Consider the following 18705-nt stretch of genomic DNA (forward strand, 5'->3'; position numbering starts at 1 on the left):
GTATCTGGACCAATTTGGACCTAGAGACAGTCTTAAAGGGAAACTGTGGGTCGGCCCTAACTAAGCTTGAAGATCAAGTACAAATGTGGTCAAATTTGCCATTGTGCATGCCAGGGAGAATAGCCATTATAAAAATGATAATACTGGCCAAATTCATATACCTGTTCACCAAAATTTCCATCGTTTTACGCAGCAATTTTTTAAGACACTAAGAACTATGCTTATCACACTGGCCTGGCACTGGCCAAAGTGCAATGGGAGATACTTAATCTACCTTATGTGCAGGTCGCATTTCGAGCCTCTGATCTAGAATTGCATATTTATGCACTTAACACAGTTCACTCAGTACTAATATTACCCCCCATGTACCTATAACACATAGCAGTGGAGAGAGGCAGTAAAGCCATTATCCCATTGACAGCTATCCTGATTCACAAATTGAAAGTCACCAAGAAAGAGTTCAACATGGGTCATTGAACAATACCAGCAGGGCAACAAATGAGCACACGTGCTAAAATGGAGGTACTGTCTTTGTCAATGCTCCCGCTGTTGTATCACCCATTGCTATCCATGATACATGAATGAAAGGCATTGAGCGTTCTGGGGCAAGCAAACGTGCGACAAATGAAAGACAAATACCCAGGGGCATCATACCCCACTGCTAGTATCCATATATTACGCACTTAGAGAGCTGGCTTAAAAGTAACATTCTCTTGGTACCGTAATGAGACTCAGAGCCTTCATGCACTGCAAACACTGCCAACCTGCACAACGGTAAAAAGGTGAAAAGCAGAATCTACAACTCAATGCAAAGCAAAGCCCCAATAGTTCAAACTACAGCGTTAGAACAATGGAATAAAACACTGAACCTAACCATGACAGAGGCAGAATGGGAATGTTGCTGCTACCAGACTGGAGCATTAACCTCCAATTGTAATCTGTACATAACACATTTTAAATACATAGATCATTTCTACCACATTCCTACAAAGCCATATGCATGCAGGCTGAGAGACAATGCATAATAAGCAAGATGTGGGGCAGTGGAGGCAAACTTTATACATTTACCATGGGATTGCACTAAAAAACATAGTTTTTGGAGACTGGTCACAGATACATTTTCGATCCTGATCTTGGGAAAGGTAGAATATAAGCCTAAATATGTCTTCTGGGCTTAATTTGGAGCATACAGCCCACAATGCGAACATTTGCAGCAATAGTGTTCTTGCTGCCCCAAAGGACGGGTGACAATAAGCTTGGGGAAATTAATAGCACCTACAAAACACCAATTGGAGTCAGACTTCATACATTTTACAGAATAATTGAAAACATATGCTGAAGGGCTGCTGGAACAGTCACCATCCAAGAACATATGGGTGTACTTAACAGTCTACCTGCTGACATCGGATGACGCTGGGGGTGTCACTGTCAAACTGATGATAGCTGATGGACCTTCACTTTGGCACTGTAGAGCGCTGATATGGCGGACAGTTAGATAACTGAACTAATGGTTGTTGTGATTTGTCCACTGATGCTGTATGTGTGTTTGCTTTAAATAAAAATTATTTGAAAAATGTTGATTTATTTAGTGATAACATGGTGGAAGCCAAGGCAGGCATGGGAGTAATTAGGAATCCCGTAGGTTGAGATATATTTGAGTCTCGGGAAATCCATCATCGCAGATCAAGGTATTGGTGTGCCATAGAGCTTGTGGCCAAAAACTTACAGCAAACTTAAAGAGCCTGCTAGAATCAGAGGAGTGTTATGTCTTGCGGTTGGAATGCTTGAAACCCGTGACTGCTAACAAAATTTGCTTTGCTCCAGAATTGGATCCTAAAATGGCAAGGTACATAATGAAAGTGGGCAAGGACTCAAGAAATGACTGATGAAATCATTAACCACTCCCGTGCCCCCCCATATCCCCCCGTGACGTCAGCGCGCGAGCGTGCGCTGACAATCACAGAGACTCCCCCATCGCGCTAGAAGCTCAGCTTCCAGCGCGATCGAAAGAGAAATGCTTTGCATTTCTCTTTCGATCACGTGGGGGAGGCCCGGAAAGGCTTCAAAGGGAAGGAAATGTATTTCCTTACCTTTGAAGTCTCTCCGAGCGTTTCAAAAGCCAGATTGCTTGCAATCCGGCTTTTGAAACACCCACTAGACACCAGGGATTTTTTTTTTTTATTGGCATAAGGGAGAGACCCCTTGGGCAAGGGTCGCTCCCAGGGGGGGCATTTTTTTGGAAGGCCTTTTCTGCCCCATCTCTAGGCACCAGGGATACTTTTTTTGTTTACTTTTTTGTTTTAGGTGTGGGGAGTGACCCCTTAGGCAAGGGTCACTTCCCCTAGGGGGAAAATTATATTTAGGCCATTTCTGCCCCCCTTGGGGGCAGATTGGCCTATTTTGATGAGGCCAATCTGCCCCCAAGGGGGACAGAAACCACTAGACACCAGGGAGTTTTTTTTTTACGCGAATTTCACACAAGGGGAGTGACCCCTTAGGCAAGGGTCGCTCCCCTGGGGGGGGGGATTATTTTAGGCCATTTCTGCCCCCCTGGGGTGTAGATCAGCCTATTTTGATTAGGCCGATCTGCCCCCAAGGGCAGAAACCACTAGGCACCAGGGATTTTTTGTTTTTTTTTGTTTTACAGATGGGGAGCGACCCCTTGGACAAGGGTCGCTCCCCTGGAGGGGAAAATTGTATTTAGACCATTTCTGCCCCCTAGGCACCAGGGATTTTTTTTTGGGCGCCAATGTCACGCAGGGGGAGTGACCCCGTAGACAAGGGTCGCTCCTGGGGGGGGGCAAATTTATTTTAGGCCATTTCTGCCCCCCCTGGGGGCAGATCGGCCTATTGTTATTAGGCCGATCTGCCCCCAGGGGGGGTGGGGGGGGTGGGTGGTTTAGAGATGGGGAGTGACCCATTAGGCAAGGGTCGCTCCCCTGGGGGGCAGAAACCACTAGGCACCGGGGATTTTTTTTTGGCACCAATGTCACACAGGGGGGGGGGGCGACCCCATAGGCAAGGGTCGCTCCGAAGGGGGAGGGGGGGTGGGGATAAATTTCTTTAAGGCCATTTCTGCCCTCCCTGGGGCCAGCTGAGCTAGAGGCCAAAATCCACAGGTAGGCACTTTGCAAAAAACACCTCTGTTTTCTGTGAAAAAATGTGATGTGGCCACGTTGTGTTTTGGGCCATTTCCTTTCGTGGGTACTAGGCCTACCCACACAAGTGAGGTACCATTTTTATCGAGAGACTTGGGGGAACACTGGGTGGAAGGAAATTTGTGGCTCCTCTCAGATTCCAGAACTTTCTGTCACCGAAATGTGAGGAAAAAGTGTTTTTTTGGCCAAAGTTTGAGGGTTGCAAAGGATTCTGGGTAACAGAACCTGGTCAGAGCCCCACAAGTCACCCCATCTTGGATTCCCCTAGGTCTCTAGTTTTCAAAAATGCACAGGTTTGGTAGGTTTCCCTAGGTGCCGGCTGAGCTAGAGGCCAAAATCTACAGGTAGGCACTTTGCAAAAAACAACTCTGTTTTCTTTCAAAAAATGTGATGTGTCCACGTTGTGTTTTAGGGCATTTCCTGTCACGGGCGCAAGGCCTACCCACACAAGTGAGGTATCATTTCTATCGGGAGACTTGGGGGAACGCTGGGTGGAAGGAAATTTGTGGCTCCTCTCAGATTCCAGAACTTTCTGTCACCGAAATGTGAGGAAAATTTGTTTTTTTTAGCCAAATTTTGAGGTTTGCAAAGGGTTCTGGGTAACAGAACCTGGTCAGAGCCGCACAAGTCACCCCATCTTGGATTCCCCTAGGTCTCTAGTTTTAAAAAATGCACAGGTTTGGTAGGTTTCCCTAGGTGCCGGCTGAGCTAGAGGCCAAAATCTACAGGTAAGCACTTTGCAAAAAACAACTCTGTTTTCTTTCAAAAAATGTGATGTGTCCACGTTGCGTTTTGCGGCATTTCCTGTCGCGGGCGCAAGGCCTACCCACACAAGTGAGGTATAATTTTTATCGGGAGACTTGGGGGGACATAGATTAGCAAAACAAGTGTTATTGCCCCTTGTCTTTCTCTACATTTTTTGCTTCCAAGTATAAGTGAGTGTGTAAAAAAGACATCTATTTGAGAAATGCCCTGTAATTCACATGCTAGTATGGTCACCCCGGAATACAGAGATGTGCGAATAACAACTGCTCCTCAACACCTTATCTTGTGCCCATTTTGGAAATACAAAGGTTTTCTTGATAGCTATTTTTCACTCTTTATATTTCAGCAAATGATTTGCTGTATACCCGGTATAGAATGAAAACACACTGCAGGGTGCAGCTCATATATTGGCTCTGGGTACCTAGGGTTCTTGATGAACCTACAAGCCCTATATATCCCCGCAACCAGAGGAGTCCAGCAGACGTAACGGTGTATTGCTTTCAAAAATCTGACATTGCATGAAAAAGTTACAGAGTAAAACATCGAGAAAAATTTATGTTTTTTTCACCTCAATTTCAATATTTTTCTTTTTCAGTTGTTATTTTCTGTAGGAAACCCTTGTAGGATCTACACAAATGACCCCTTGCTGAATTCAGAATGTTGTCTACTTTTCAGAAATGTTTAGGTTTCTGGGATTTAGCATTGGTTTCACGCCCATTTCTGTCACTGACTGGAAGGAGGCTGAAAGCACAAAAAATTGTAAAAATGGGGTATGTCCCAGTAAAATGCCAAATTTGTGTTGAAAAATTGGGTTTTCTGATTCAAGTCTGCCTGTTCCTGAAAGCTGGGAAGCTGGTGATTTTAGCACCGCAAACCCTTTGTTGATGCCATTTTCAGGGAAAAAACCACAAGCCTTCTTCTGCAGCCACTTTTTCCCATTTTTTTAAAAATAAAAACAAAATTTTCACTGTATTTTGGCTAATTTCTTGGCCTCCTTCAGGGGAACCCACAAAGTCTGGGTACCTCTAGAATCCCTAGGATGTTGGAAAAAAAGGCCGCAAATGTGGCTTGGCTAGCTTATGTGGACAAAAAGTTATGAGGGCCTAAGCGCGAACTGCCCCAAATAGCCAAAAAAAGGCCTGGCACAGGAGGGGGAAAAGGCCTGGCAGCGAAGGGGTTAAAGATTTGCCAGTGTAAGCTGCTAGTTGTGACTGGCCCAGTGGCCTGTCTCTTTGATATGACTGAGGAGACCATTACAGTGGAATTAAGATTGGCATGAACTGCCTTAGAGTGGATACAGAGAACAGTCTGTTTAATTGGAAATGTGGATTCCGCTATCAAAATTTAGAGAAGAAAGTCTATTCTGATGAGATTAGATCCTAAACTAGTAGCTATGGCCAGAGCAGAGGCTAGACCAAAAGCGCATAGTCTTTTATTTGGTGAGAACGTCCTCATGGAGTTAGGGAAATATGCTGCTACTTTCAGAAATCTGGACAAATTATATAGTACCATAAAGAAAATCTTTTCAGGGAGTGTTTTTGGAAAGACCAGGAGAAAGGGACAGCATATATTCTAGAATGGAAATAATCTTTATTCAGCAACAGCGGCAACCAGGTCCAACTGTTACGAATCTGTTCTATTTTTCTTCTTCAAAAGAATAACCTGGGATTCCCCAGCGAACTACCCCATGGCCCCTACTGTTCAGTATTTATGTGTGACCCTAGTTACTTGCACACCCAACTCAAGTTAGAATCCACATTTAAATCCAAATGTATACAGACAATCTCCAACTCTATCATTAAATGAAAGCTGTGATTGGGAAATTAGGCAAATAAGGCAGCTTTACAACCAGACCCACATTCAACGGAGGATGGAGAAGAGCAACTTAAATTGATCAAAATGGAAGTGGAACATGCAGAAACATCTTAATAGTTGCTTCACTCCATATCAGTGGTGAGACACCCAGATTAATATGATGAAATAGAAGTCTTGAGGGTATCTTCAATTAGGATCTTGCTTTCACCCCCACAAGTACACCGTTGTGAAATTAGAGAACCTGTTACTGGAAAGAACCTCAGAATATGCTGCTCTTTCCATTTCAAAGGTCAAATTCAGATGATAAAACACAGTCAAATCCATCCAATCACCAAGTCCCCATTTCTGTAATGCCTGCTCTAAGGTACCAACTACCACTCCCATGGGAAGGACCTAAATATTATTTTCCAGAAAACTTTTGACTATTAAAAATACAGGTGGACCTCCCTCAACTCACTCTTATGTTCTGCAAAATAACTCTTCAGACTTGATGGCGACACCAGATAAGGCTTTGGTACATTATCACTAATGCAAAAGGATGAATATCTTCTGGTCCCAAAGAAAAAAAAAAGCGATGGATGGAATGCTCAAATTAATCTCTATTCCAGCCAATATGGGCCTCTTCAGTTAGGTGCAGCTTGAATCTAGTGGCACAGTCAGTAAGGGACCTAATATGGGCACATCCTTTACACTTTTGTTTCAGCTGTAACTCAGTCTATCGTTTTTTTTCCCCAACATGCCACCTCAGATTGAAGATCCGCTATACACAGCCATCTCTTGTGTGGATTTGACAACATGATCCAGAAAGTACTAGTGGCTTGGGCACACTATTATGATTAGGATCACCTTCATTTCTGGATTAGTTCAACTCAAGAATGACAAGCAGCAGAAGGCTACTAGTGAGAACTGTGAAGAGAAAAATACTTCATCAGCTGATCAAAAGGAGTTTGTCCTTGAAGTTGTATGTGGTGTACCTGCATTTAGTTGTTTTTTGCACAATATCTGCGAGTGGACCATTCCTAATTGGTGGTGTGAGATTATTGGTGTTTATGACCTGTTTGATGACTTCTGAGAGAAATCTATTAAAAGCATTTAGTTTGTGACCTATTTGTTATCTTCTGATGGAAATCTGATTAACACATCTGCTTTAACGAAAGAGTCCTGGATCTCTTTCCTCCCTAACTGCTGTAATAGTACATGTTGTCTGGATTGTCTCTCTGCACTATGAATGTCAGTAGTACTGAAGGAAGAAAAGGCTCCAGTGTTTGGTATACACCCTTACAGAGTCAAAAATACATGGTGTAATAGCACTATGCAGTCCTTTTTCTGATACCATGATTTTTTGGTGTACCGGATAATTTTCCTGCAACCTTATCCCAAAGCCATAGGCATGTACTTTACATTATTTGTTTTACGTAAGTTACTCGCCAGCAGAGTACTTGACTGTGCTGGAGATTGGGGTCATCCACTTTGGTACAACTTTTAATACAGATGCCTAATGTCTCTTTTTCCCGTCAATGACATACCTAACAGTTGGTAGGAAATAATTAAACTGCTGTGGGGCACAGGCCTTTTTAACAGACACAAGATGTCTATTGGTTCTCCTTGGTGCATATTTGCATTCTCCTTTCAGTGCACTTCACTACACTCGGATGTGGAGCTAAAATAATCTCTCTTTTTGCTTTGCCCGTCCCTCAGAATTTTAGAGCTTTTAACATACATGTTAGTAAATTAAAGTGTCTCAAAATTCCCATGCTGAAACTAGCTTTCAACAGAAAATGGCAATTACTTGGAGGTACACCAGGACCTTGTTTTTGAAAACCTTGCATTTCCCAAATTCCAAAAAACACAATTGGCCACTCATTGTTCATCAAACAATGCACTTGTGCAATGACCAACTATGCAAGATTGCAAACCATTTTACAAACTATTCCTTTCATTTACATTTTGATGTAATATTTAATTACCTGTAATTTTCATCTGGGCACTTTTTTTTCCAATCGCTGAGATGCGTATCATATTCCACCGACACAATTCTCAAAGCAGGGATGTCAGCTGCCAACCACTCCTTAAGAAAAGACAAAAAAAAAAGAAAAAACATGGTCAGCATGCTGTTTCTACTTATTTCACACAAAAAACCTATTTGATCTGGCAGCTAAGAATTATCTGAAAATAGACATACACAAAAAGAGTCTGTGAATATTTTTTAAACTATTACCAACACACGAAAAAATTAAAGAAACACAGTAAGTAGAGATTAATACTCTTTAACACAGTAGGTAGAGATTAACAAACCGCTTCATACTCAGGTGCACACATTCATATACTGGCCATTGCTATGTGCACTAGTGCAATGCAAGAGTGTGACTAATCTGAGTTCTACTAGGGTGAAATGGAGGATTGCAATTAAGGTGATCAGCGACCAGTGGGGGAAAATGTGCTGAATCAAATTGATCAATCTATCTATAACTGGCAAAACTCAATACACTTTAATCACATATATAGTGACTTACATTTCCAGCAGATTATATAGAATAAATCCCATCTTTATCAGGCAAATGTTCCAGACTTTCAACAGTATAATTCTGGATTAGTGTGCTAAACTGTAGATGAGAATATTTTGAAGTCAACACTAGTATGCTTGTTTGACTGTTAGCTGTAGATGAAAGGAAAAGTATTTGATTGGCCACGTTTTATGACAGATGGCGAGCTGTAACGTGCTAGATGATGGGGTCCAGATTTGACTTCTTATGTATGATTAAGGGACATGCCAATACGCAGTTAAATAGAGGGAACCAATTGTGAATTTCTGGTTATACAATCATAGCTCAAACATATATAGTCATACTTTAAAGACACAAACAAAGGGTGGCTGGTTTGGCAGGCAACAGAAAGTGAGATTAGATGTTGATAATTAAATGACATGCACCAATACAAAATGTTATGGTCCTAAGTAAATATGGATATAATACATTTTATGCCACTTTTATATATAATGGTAAAAAAAATATATATATAATAAATAAATGATCGAGGTCACGACTGTGAATGCATGCTTGGAAATGATACATTGTCTCGAACTGTTTCTTCAAGAAATGCAGACACAGATTAAGTCCTCTCTGCATTCGAAAGTTTATGAGGGGGTAATACATGATTAGAAGATAGGAAACATGGGAAAAAGACATTAGTTTCTCAAATAATCTTTTGTTACAAATTTTAAAGAAAACAATGCGTATTTAAAAATACAAATTATTACAGTAAGAAAAATAAGAACACAATGTTTACTACAACATTCATCCATTTGCACTGCTCATGGTGTATGCTATCACAATTTCCACATCTGGGAGGAATACTTATGTGATTTTGATCACCAATTAGTGCTAGACTTCTCGTGCTTCACCCGAAAGTGCACTAGATATTTTCCTTCAAGGTTGGTAAGAGAGCATATGGTTGCTAAGTTGCTTGTTTCCTGCAACACTGTTTGGTTTAGGGCAGAAAAAAGGCTAGCCAGCTCAGCTACATCTTAATAATCAGATGGTTATTTTGCTATTCAGGCGAGGTTCCCTGTATTTCCAAGAGATCCATATATCCTCCCCATGCCATCATGGAAGCATCCATCACTGCAACTTTCAGCGAAACGTTCTAAATCATGTTTCATTCTGGCAACGCTAACAGACTGAGGAAATAATCTTGATAGCCATGTTCCTCGACATCTGGCACCACTTTCCTTATAATACTCCAGATGTCATCACATGCACAGCCTCACATAAGACTTTATGAAAATGAAGGAGGGTCTGGATCTCAGAAGAAAAGCGGTGTGTCTGACCGTTGGTCAAAGCTTTTATTTAAGAAACAGGTATTTCTGCTAGATACAAGCATCTTCTACAATAGAATACCATAGAAATTCACCTGTTATAGTTAGAGTTACCTCAAGTAACTATAACTCGTACCCTAAGGTAACATTAACTCGCTAATATTACATTGATATTATCAGCGATGTTATCAAAGATGTCATGAGTGCTGTAATTTGTGGGGTAATTAGCAGTGCACGGCCAGGGTGCAAATTAAATTTACCTTAGGTCACGAGTTATAGATACTTGAGATAACTAACTATAACTGGTGAATTTCTATGGTTTGGGATGTTTAAAATGTGAGCCTAACTATAACGTCCTTGTAACCTTTGTCTTTCTCAGTGAATTTCTACGGCTTTTTAAAATAAAGTCATTTTCATTACTATACGTTAATCAAACCACCACCAGGGGCTGGCCTCTGGCCAGGCGCTGCACCCAACCCAACACTGCATATGACCTTTGGCCATGCACAGCAGTAGCTGGCCACAGGGCCTCATGCCCCCACTCCAACAGCAGATTTCGACCCATGCACCACATCCCTCAAGCCCGGCATTATTATTCATTTATTTTTTAAGAGAGGAAGCCATGTGGCTCCCCCTACCCAGGTCTGATCTCGGCCCCGGGGACCTCATCCCCCAGGGCCCAACCATGCGGTCTGGGTGCCCACCCAGGGCAGCCAGTCACAATGTTGGGGACCGTGGGGGGAGTCTGACGGCCCCACGGTCCCACCTGTCTCCCTGTCTCCAGGGGATGCCAGCATTGCTAAAGCAGCTCCCTCTCTGTGAGAACAGTTTCCTCTGTGTACCTGCCTGCATCATGCGCACATCATATTTGCTTTAAGCCATGGGGAGGTGGTGGTCCCCATGGCAGTGGGGGTGGAGAGTAGGCGGCCCCGCATTAAATGTGATGAAAGCCTTGCGGAGGTGGTGGTCCCCGGGGCGTGGGGGAAGGGGGCGCACAGCTCCCCCCCATTAAATGTAATGGAAGCCCCGGGGAGGTAGTGGTCCCCCGGGTGGCCCCCTCGCATTAAAATAACAATGCCTCGGGACATGGCCCACCTGGGGGCTTATTAAAAAAACAAGTGCGGAAGTTCTGCCAAAAGTTTTGAAAAAAGCTCTTTTGCCCTGAGGGGATCCTCTGGTACCTAAGCTAAGGGGTCAGGGTGTCCGTAGCCTGGTCCCTTTTCTTAGTTTTAAAAAAAAATTCTGGGACTCAGCTGAAACCGATTTCCAACATGGCTGCCAACACTTCCTTGTTGAAGTGCTGACAGCCAATCAGATCTCATCACAAGATCATTAGGGGTCGCAAATCCCTTGTGTCCCTGTATATACAAATTATGGATTTTCTTGAATTTCTGTAAACTACTGAATCGATTTATACCAAAAAATAAGAAGGGTGCTTTCTGGACCAAGAGCTACCTTTCTGTCAAATTTGGTGTAATTCCGCCCAGTGGTATCTGTGCTGTTGCTGTTCAAAATCCCTATGGAAAATTTAATGGGAAAAAGCATTTTGGGACACCCTTCCCCTCCGCCCCTGCTTGACGGATCACCCCGAAACATTCCAGACAGATACTGAAGTGAGCGTCTTATTTTCTTGGAAACGTTTGTGAAGATTCATCAAACGGTGCCAAAGTTATTAGTACAACAAAAATCTATTTTTATAGAAACTAAGTCCTAACTATATCTAGTGGCAACCGCCACTAATTAGGTAATAAATATATATATATATATATATATATATATATATATATATATATATATGGAAAATGTCACTTACCCAGTGTACATCTGTTCGTGGCATGAGACGCTGCAGATTCACATGCTGTGCATTATCCTGCCATCTAGTGTTGGGCTCGGAGTGTTACAAGTTGCTTTTCTTCGAAGAAGTCTTTTCGAGTCATGAGACCGAGGGACTACTCCCTTACGGCTCCATTGCGCATGGGCGTCGACTCCATCTTAGATTGTTTTCCCCGCAGAGGGTGAGGCAGGAGTTGTGTATATAGTAAAGGTGCCCATGCAATGGAGTAAGTATGTATGTACATAATGTGTATAAAAACTAGTAAGTATTTACAAAATTTACAGGTTTTATTCAACTTAAAACGTCTACAGGCTCCCGGGGAGGCGGGAGGGCGCATGTGAATCTGCAGCATCTCATGCCACGAACAGATGTACACTGGGTAAGTGACATTTTCCGTTCGATGGCATGTGTAGCTGCAGATACACATGCTGTGCATAGACTAGTAAGCAGTTATCTCCCCAAAAGCGGTGGTTTAGCCTAGTACAGCCTGTCCTACTGTGGCTTGTTGTGTTGTTAACACATCTACACAGTAATGTTTTGTGAATGTATGAGGCGTAGACCATGTGGCTACCTTACAGATTTCTGTCATAGGTATATTTCCTAGAAAAGCCATTGTGGCGCCTTTCTTCCTAGTGGAGTGCGCCTTTGGCGTAATAGGTAGATCTCTTTTTGCTTTGATATAGCAGGTCTGAATACATTTCACTATCCATCTGGCAATGCCTTGTTTGGATATTGGATTTCCTGCATGAGGTTTTTGGAAGGCTACGAACAATTGTTTTGTTTTGTGAAACTGTTTCGTTCTATCAATGTAATACATCAGTGCTCTTTTAATGTCTAATGTATGTAAGGCTCTTTCGGCTACTGAGTCTGGTTGTGGAAAAAAGACTGGGAGTTCCACTGTTTGGTTTAGGTGGAACGGTGATATAACTTTTGGTAAGAATTTGGGATTTGTACGGAGAACCACTTTATGTTTATGTATTTGTATAAAGGGTTCTTGTATAGTAAATGCCTGTATTTCACTTACTCTTCTAAGAGATGTGATAGCTATTAGGAAGGCTACTTTCCAGGTTAAGTATTGCATCTCACAAGAGTGCATGGGTTCAAATGGTGGACCCATGAGTCGTGTTAATACAATATTGAGGTTCCACGAGGGGACTGGTGGTGTTCTCGGGGTATGATTCTTTTTAAACCCTCCATAAATGCTTTGATGACTGGGATTCTAAAAAGTGAAGTTGAATGTGTAATCTGCAGATAGGCAGATATTGCTGTGATATGTATTTTAATAGAAGAAAATGCCAGTTTAGATTTTTGTAAGTGTAATAAGTAGCTTACAATATTTTTTGCGGAAGCATGTAGTGGTTGAATTTGATTATTATGGCGGTAATAAACAAATCTTTTCCATTTGTTTGCGTAACAATGTCCTGTAGTACGTTTTCTAGCTTGTTTAATGACCTCCATACATTCTTGTGTAAGGTCTAAATGTCCAAATTCTAAGACTTCAGGAGCCAGATTGCTAGATTGAGCGATGCTGGATTCGAGTGTCTGATCTGTTGTTTGTGTTGAGTTAACAGATCTGGTCTGTTTGGTAGTTTGACATGAGGTACTACTGACAGGTCAAGTAGTGTTGTGTACACGGTTGGCGAGCCCAGGTTGGTGCTATTAGTATTAGTTTGAGTCTGTTTTGACTCAATTTGTTTACCAGATAAGGAAGGAGTGGGAGAGGGGGAAAAGCGTAAGCAAATATCCCTGACCAACTGATCCATAACGCATTGCCCTTGGACTGAGGGTGTGGATACCTGGACGCGAAGTCTTGGCATTTTGCGTTTTCTTTTGTTGCGATGAGGTCTATTTCTGGTGTTCCCCAGCGTAGAAAGTAAGTTTGTAGTATCTGGGGATGAATTTCCCATTCATGTGTTTGTTGGTGATCTCGACTGAGATTGTCGGCCAACTGGTTTTGAATCCCTGGGATAGCATATTGTGCTATTAGGCGAATGTGATTGTGAATCGCCCAATGCCAAATCTTTTGTGCTAAGAGACACAGTTGGGATGAGTGTGTCCCTCCTTGTTTGTTTAGGTAATACATTGTTGTCATGTTGTCTGTTTTGACAAGAATGTGTTTGTGGGCTAGCAGTTCTAAATGATTTATATGCAATTGGCTTTGTTGAAGGTCCCATTGTCCCTGTATACTGTGCTGTTTGAGGTGTGCTCCCCACCCTATCATGGAAGCATCTGTTGTGATCACATATTGAGGCACTGGGTCTTGGAATGGCCGCCCTTGGTTTAAATTTATAGGATTCCACCATTGAAGCGAGAAGCGTGTTTGGCGGTCTATCAACACTAGATCTTGAAGTTGACCCTGTGCCTGTGTCCATTGTGTTGCTAGGCACTTTTGTAAGGGCCGCATGTGAGGTCTTGCATTTGGGACAATGGCTATGCATGAAGACATCATGCCTAGGAGTTTCATTACAAACCTCACTTGTTGGTTTGGGTATATGTTTAATATCACATTTTGGAAGGCTTGTACCCTTTGTGGACTTGGAGTGGCAATCCCCTTTTGTGTGTTGATTGTTGCTCCTAAGTATTGTTGTATTTGACACGGTTGTAGATGTGATTTTTGGTAGTTTAGAGAGAACCCTAGTTTGTATAGGGTTTCTATGACGTATTTTGTGTGTAGAAGACACTGTTGCTGAGTGCTGGTTTTTATTAACCAATCGTCTAAGTAAGGGAATATGTGGATGTGCTGTCTCCTGATGTGAGCGGCTACTACTGCAAGGCATTTTGTGAATACTCTTGGGGCTGTTGTTATGCCGAATGGTAATACTTTGAATTGGTAATGCACGCCTTGTATTACAAACCTTAATTATTTCCTGTGTGAAGGATGTATGGGTATGTGGAAATAGGCATCCTTTAAATCTAACGTTGACATGTAGTCCTGTTGTTTGAGCAAGGGAATCACGTCTTGAAGTGTCACCATGTGAAAGTGATCTGATTTGATGTAAAGATTCAGTGTTCTGAGATCTAATATGGGTCTCAGTGTTTTGTCTTTCTTTGGGATTAGGAAATACAGTGAGTATACACCTGTTCCTTTTTGATGGTTGGGTACCAGTTCTATTGCTTCTTTTTGTAACAATGCTTGGACTTCTAGTTGTAAAAGGTCTAAGTGTTGTTTGGACATATTGTGTGCTCTTGGAGGCACATCTGGTGTCAAAAGTAGGAATTCTATGCAATAACCATGTTGGATAATGGCTAGGACCCACGCATCCGTAGTTATGTGTTCCCAGTTGTGGTAATATTCTGTAAGCCTCCTCCCCACTGGTGTTGCGTGGTTGGGGTTTGTGACACTGAAGTCACTGTTTAGTTTGTGGGGTTTTTGGGCTCTGGAATTTCCCCCTTGGTTTAGGGAATTGTCCACCTCTGTAATGTCCTCCAAACCCTCCTCTCTGATATTGGCCCTGATATGTGGCTCTGGGTTGTGAGGTGGAAGGCTCTGTGGATTGAGCACGAAACCCCCCTCTAAAGTGCGTCTTCCTAAAGGTGCCTCTGCTATGTGGGGAGTAGAGCGCGCCCATGGCTTTAGCCGTGTCCATGTCTTTTTTTAGTTTTTCTATAGCCGTATCCACCTCCGGCCCAAATTATTGTTGTTCATTGAAAGGCATATTCAGCACAGCCTGCTGAATTTCTGGCTTGAATCAGGAGGTTCGTAGCCATGCGTGTCTCCGAATGGTTACCGCCGTGTTTACTGTCATGGCTGCCGTGTCTGCTGAGTCCATAGCCGACCTTATTTGGTTGTTGGAGATAGTCACTCCTCAACAACTTGTTGGGCACGTTTCTGGAACTCTTTGGGAAGGTGTTGAATGAGATGTTGCATTTCATCCCAATGTGCCCTGTCGTATCTTGCCAGTAGAGCTTGCGAACTGGCAATTCGCCATTGATTGGCTGCTTGTGCTGCCACCCTCTTGCCTGCTGCATCGAATTTCCGACTTTCTTTGTCGGGCGGTGGTGCGTCTCCAGAACTTTGGGAGTTTGCCCTTTTCCGGGCTGCTCCTACTACCACCGAATCAGGAGTCAACTGTTGTGTGATATATACAGGGTCAGTAGGAGGAGGTTTATATTTCTTCTCCACCATAGGCGTGATGGTGCTGCCTTTTACTGGGTCCTGAAACACCTGTTTGGCGTGTTTTAGCATGCCTGGCAGCATTGGCAAGCTTTGGTATTGGCTGTGCGTAGATGACAGGGTGTTGAACAAGAAGTCGTCCTCTATGGGCTCTGCATGCAATGCTACATTATGGAACGTAGCTGCCCTTGAAACCACCTGCATGTATGCAGTACTGTCCTTAGGTGGTGACGGCCTTGTTGGGTAGCAATCAGGACTATTGTCCGAGACCGGTGCATCATACAAATCCCATGCATCCGGGTCATCCTGGCTCATCCCTGTGTGTGTAGGTGACTGCATCATTGGGGGTGTCGCCACCGGGGACAGATGTGACGAATGTGCTGCCGATTGCTGTGGCAAGAATCGTGGTGGTGTCTTTTCTTTAGCCACTTTCGCTTTTGGCTGCATTTCCACCTCTTGGAATGCGAGCTTGCGCTTCATTTTTATTGGAGGAAGAGTTCTGATCTTTCCAGTGTCTTTTTGTATATGCAGCCTCCTCTGGGTATGGTCTGGCTCTCCCATGCCCAGTTCTTGTTCAAATCTGTGGCCTTGTAATTGTGCTGCAAGGCCTTGTTCCTCTGTATAGGAGCTCTGTTTCGGCTCCGAAGCTGCATGTTTCGGCACCGAAATCTTCTCGACAGTCTTTTTCGGCACCGAGGAAACCTTTTTGACTTTTGGGGTGCCGAACTCTCTGTGTTGAGTCTGGTCGGAGCCGGTATCTCGACCGGAGTCGGATGTCTTCAGCTGCTGGGAGGCCTTTTTTGGTGCCGATGTTTGGTCACCGTGTTTTTGGGTTAAGCCATGGCCTGTTGGCGGTGGCGTCCCTTTGGCCTTCATTATTTTGGTGGGAGTTTTTACAGGGGCTGGTTTACTCACGGTTTGTTGCATTTTCGGCTGCCCAATCTCGGACTCGTCCGAGTTCGAATCTCAAATGGAGAAACTCTCCTCTTCTTCGACGTCGATGTGCCCGGCCGGTGTCGACGCCATCTGGAGTCTTCGAGCTCTTCGATCCCGTAGTGTTTTCTTGGATCAAAATGCCCGACAGGCCTCGCAAGTATCCTCTTTGTGTTAGGGAGACAAACACTGATTACAGACCAAGTGTTGGTCTGTATAAGGATACTTTGCGTGGCAGTTGGGGCAGAAGCGAAAGGGGGTCCGGTCCATGAGGTTTTGAAGATGGACGCGGTCGGGCCGACCAGGCCCCACCGAGGTGTGGAAGCCCCGAAGGGCCGGCGGAACGCTTTTTTCTTCGGTGTCTATGTGCACTCACTAACCCGGTACCGAGCGCAAAAAATACCGTCGAATTTTCCGATAGCTAACTAACTTTTCCGAACCGAAATACGGAGCGAAGAGGAACACGTCCGAACCCGATGGCGGAAAGAAAACAATCTAAGATGGAGTCGACGCCCATGTGCAATGGAGCCGAAAGGAAGGAGTCCCTCGGTCTCGTGACTCGAGAAGACTTCTTCGAAGAAAAACAACTTGTAACACTCCGAGCCCAACACTAGATGGCAGGATAACACACAGCATGTGTATCTGCAGCTACACATGCCATCGAACATATATATATGTATATATATATATAGAATCGCTCCTACCTCTGGTGCACTTCGTGAACTACATTGGCTGAGAATTGAGAATCGCACCAAATTCAAAGCCCTATGCTATATGCATAGAATTAATACGGGCCTAGCTCCCAACTACCTCAAAATCTTGGTCCAACACTATCGGCCCTCTCGTTCACTTCGAACCTCCAATCAACAAAAATTCCAGGTGCCCAGAATTAACGTGCCAAAATGGGGGGACGTTCTTTTGCCTTCCTAGCTCCCTCTCTTTGGAATTCTCTTCCTTCCTACTTGCGTCATGAAAGGGTGTTCATTAGATTTCGTAAAGAGCTTAAGACATGGCTCTTTAACCAGTAACCGCCCAAGTTGATCTCCTGATCTTGCCTTTGTCTTGCACTGTCTTAGGCGCCGGGAAACCTCCGGGTAGCTGTGCGCTAAATAAATTCAATAAATAATAATAATAATAATATATATACACACACACACACATCTATATGTACATAGATGCGCACTTCATAGCTGCTATATTGTTTATTTAATCCACTTAATCCATAAATCCAAATGACAGATTTCCTGTACAGTAGTCCAAGAACACTCAATGCGTAATTAAACTTATTTACATATTTAAATTAAATAATTTACAAATAATTAATCGTTAATTAATTACTTAAAGTCCTACCATAGAACCCCTAGAAACGTAGTCCCACAACTAAAATATAATTAAAATAAACAAGCATTTCATAATGTACATATTTAAAATTCAATTAAATAATTAATTGACAAATAATAAATGACAATTAATTATACTTAACCTCACACCCTACACCCCTTACAAACCTAGCATTCCACAACTAAAAAACAAGCAAAATAAATCCGTATTCCATGTTTTACATAATCAAAAATCAATTATATGATTAACAATTAATAAAAAACTGTTAATTATTACTCAACTTCCCACCCTAGATCCATACAAACCTAATACCCCACAACTAAACTAAGCAAAATTAATAAGCATTCATAAAGTACATGATTAAAAATCTATTAAATAACACATAATATCTATTTATTACTTAACTTCCCACCCAATACGCCTGCAAACCTAACAGCTTGCAAATAACATATAACAAACATAAATCAGTATTACATAATTTATGTTGTAAATACTAATCATATAATTAAGTCAAATGAAATAAATAATTCATAATTAATTACTACTGACTTAATTTCCCACCTAATCCCCCATAATCCCTAAAGCCAGCTACAACACTATAAATTACTATTAAAAATGAACTACAACATTCTAGATCACTTAAAATCACATGCTATATTTAAAAAAACATTAATAACATTTATATACACAAAAGTAACACATAGTTAATATTTCAACTAAAACACATTAAAATAATTAAAAAACAATGCTTTAACCACTATATTACTGAAAATGATATTTAAAAAAAAGATCTATCATTTGAAACAGTATTAACGCAAAGAATTATATTTTTGTAGATATTTTTGCATTGCAATATTGCTGTATCACAATATTTTATTTCAGCTATTTCTGGGTATCAATACTGACAACTCAATATATTGTCCAAACAGCA

At 42.4% G+C, this 18705-nt stretch overlaps 1 protein-coding gene across 5 annotated transcripts in view; it reads right to left on the bottom strand.

Moving 5' to 3' along the window:
• SERAC1 (serine active site containing 1) overlaps window positions 1–18705 on the bottom strand; it is a 311524-nt gene that overhangs the window by 76796 nt on the left and 216023 nt on the right. For all 5 annotated transcript variants that reach the window (XM_069234574.1, XM_069234575.1, XM_069234577.1 and 2 more), the window contains one exon: window positions 7706–7806. In XM_069234574.1, coding sequence (XP_069090675.1) covers window positions 7706–7806 — 101 coding nt within the window. The remainder of the gene's footprint in view (window positions 1–7705; window positions 7807–18705) is intronic.

This window comes from Pleurodeles waltl, chromosome 5 (genome assembly GCF_031143425.1).
Source record: "Pleurodeles waltl isolate 20211129_DDA chromosome 5, aPleWal1.hap1.20221129, whole genome shotgun sequence".
Lineage (NCBI taxonomy): Eukaryota > Metazoa > Chordata > Amphibia > Caudata > Salamandridae > Pleurodeles > Pleurodeles waltl.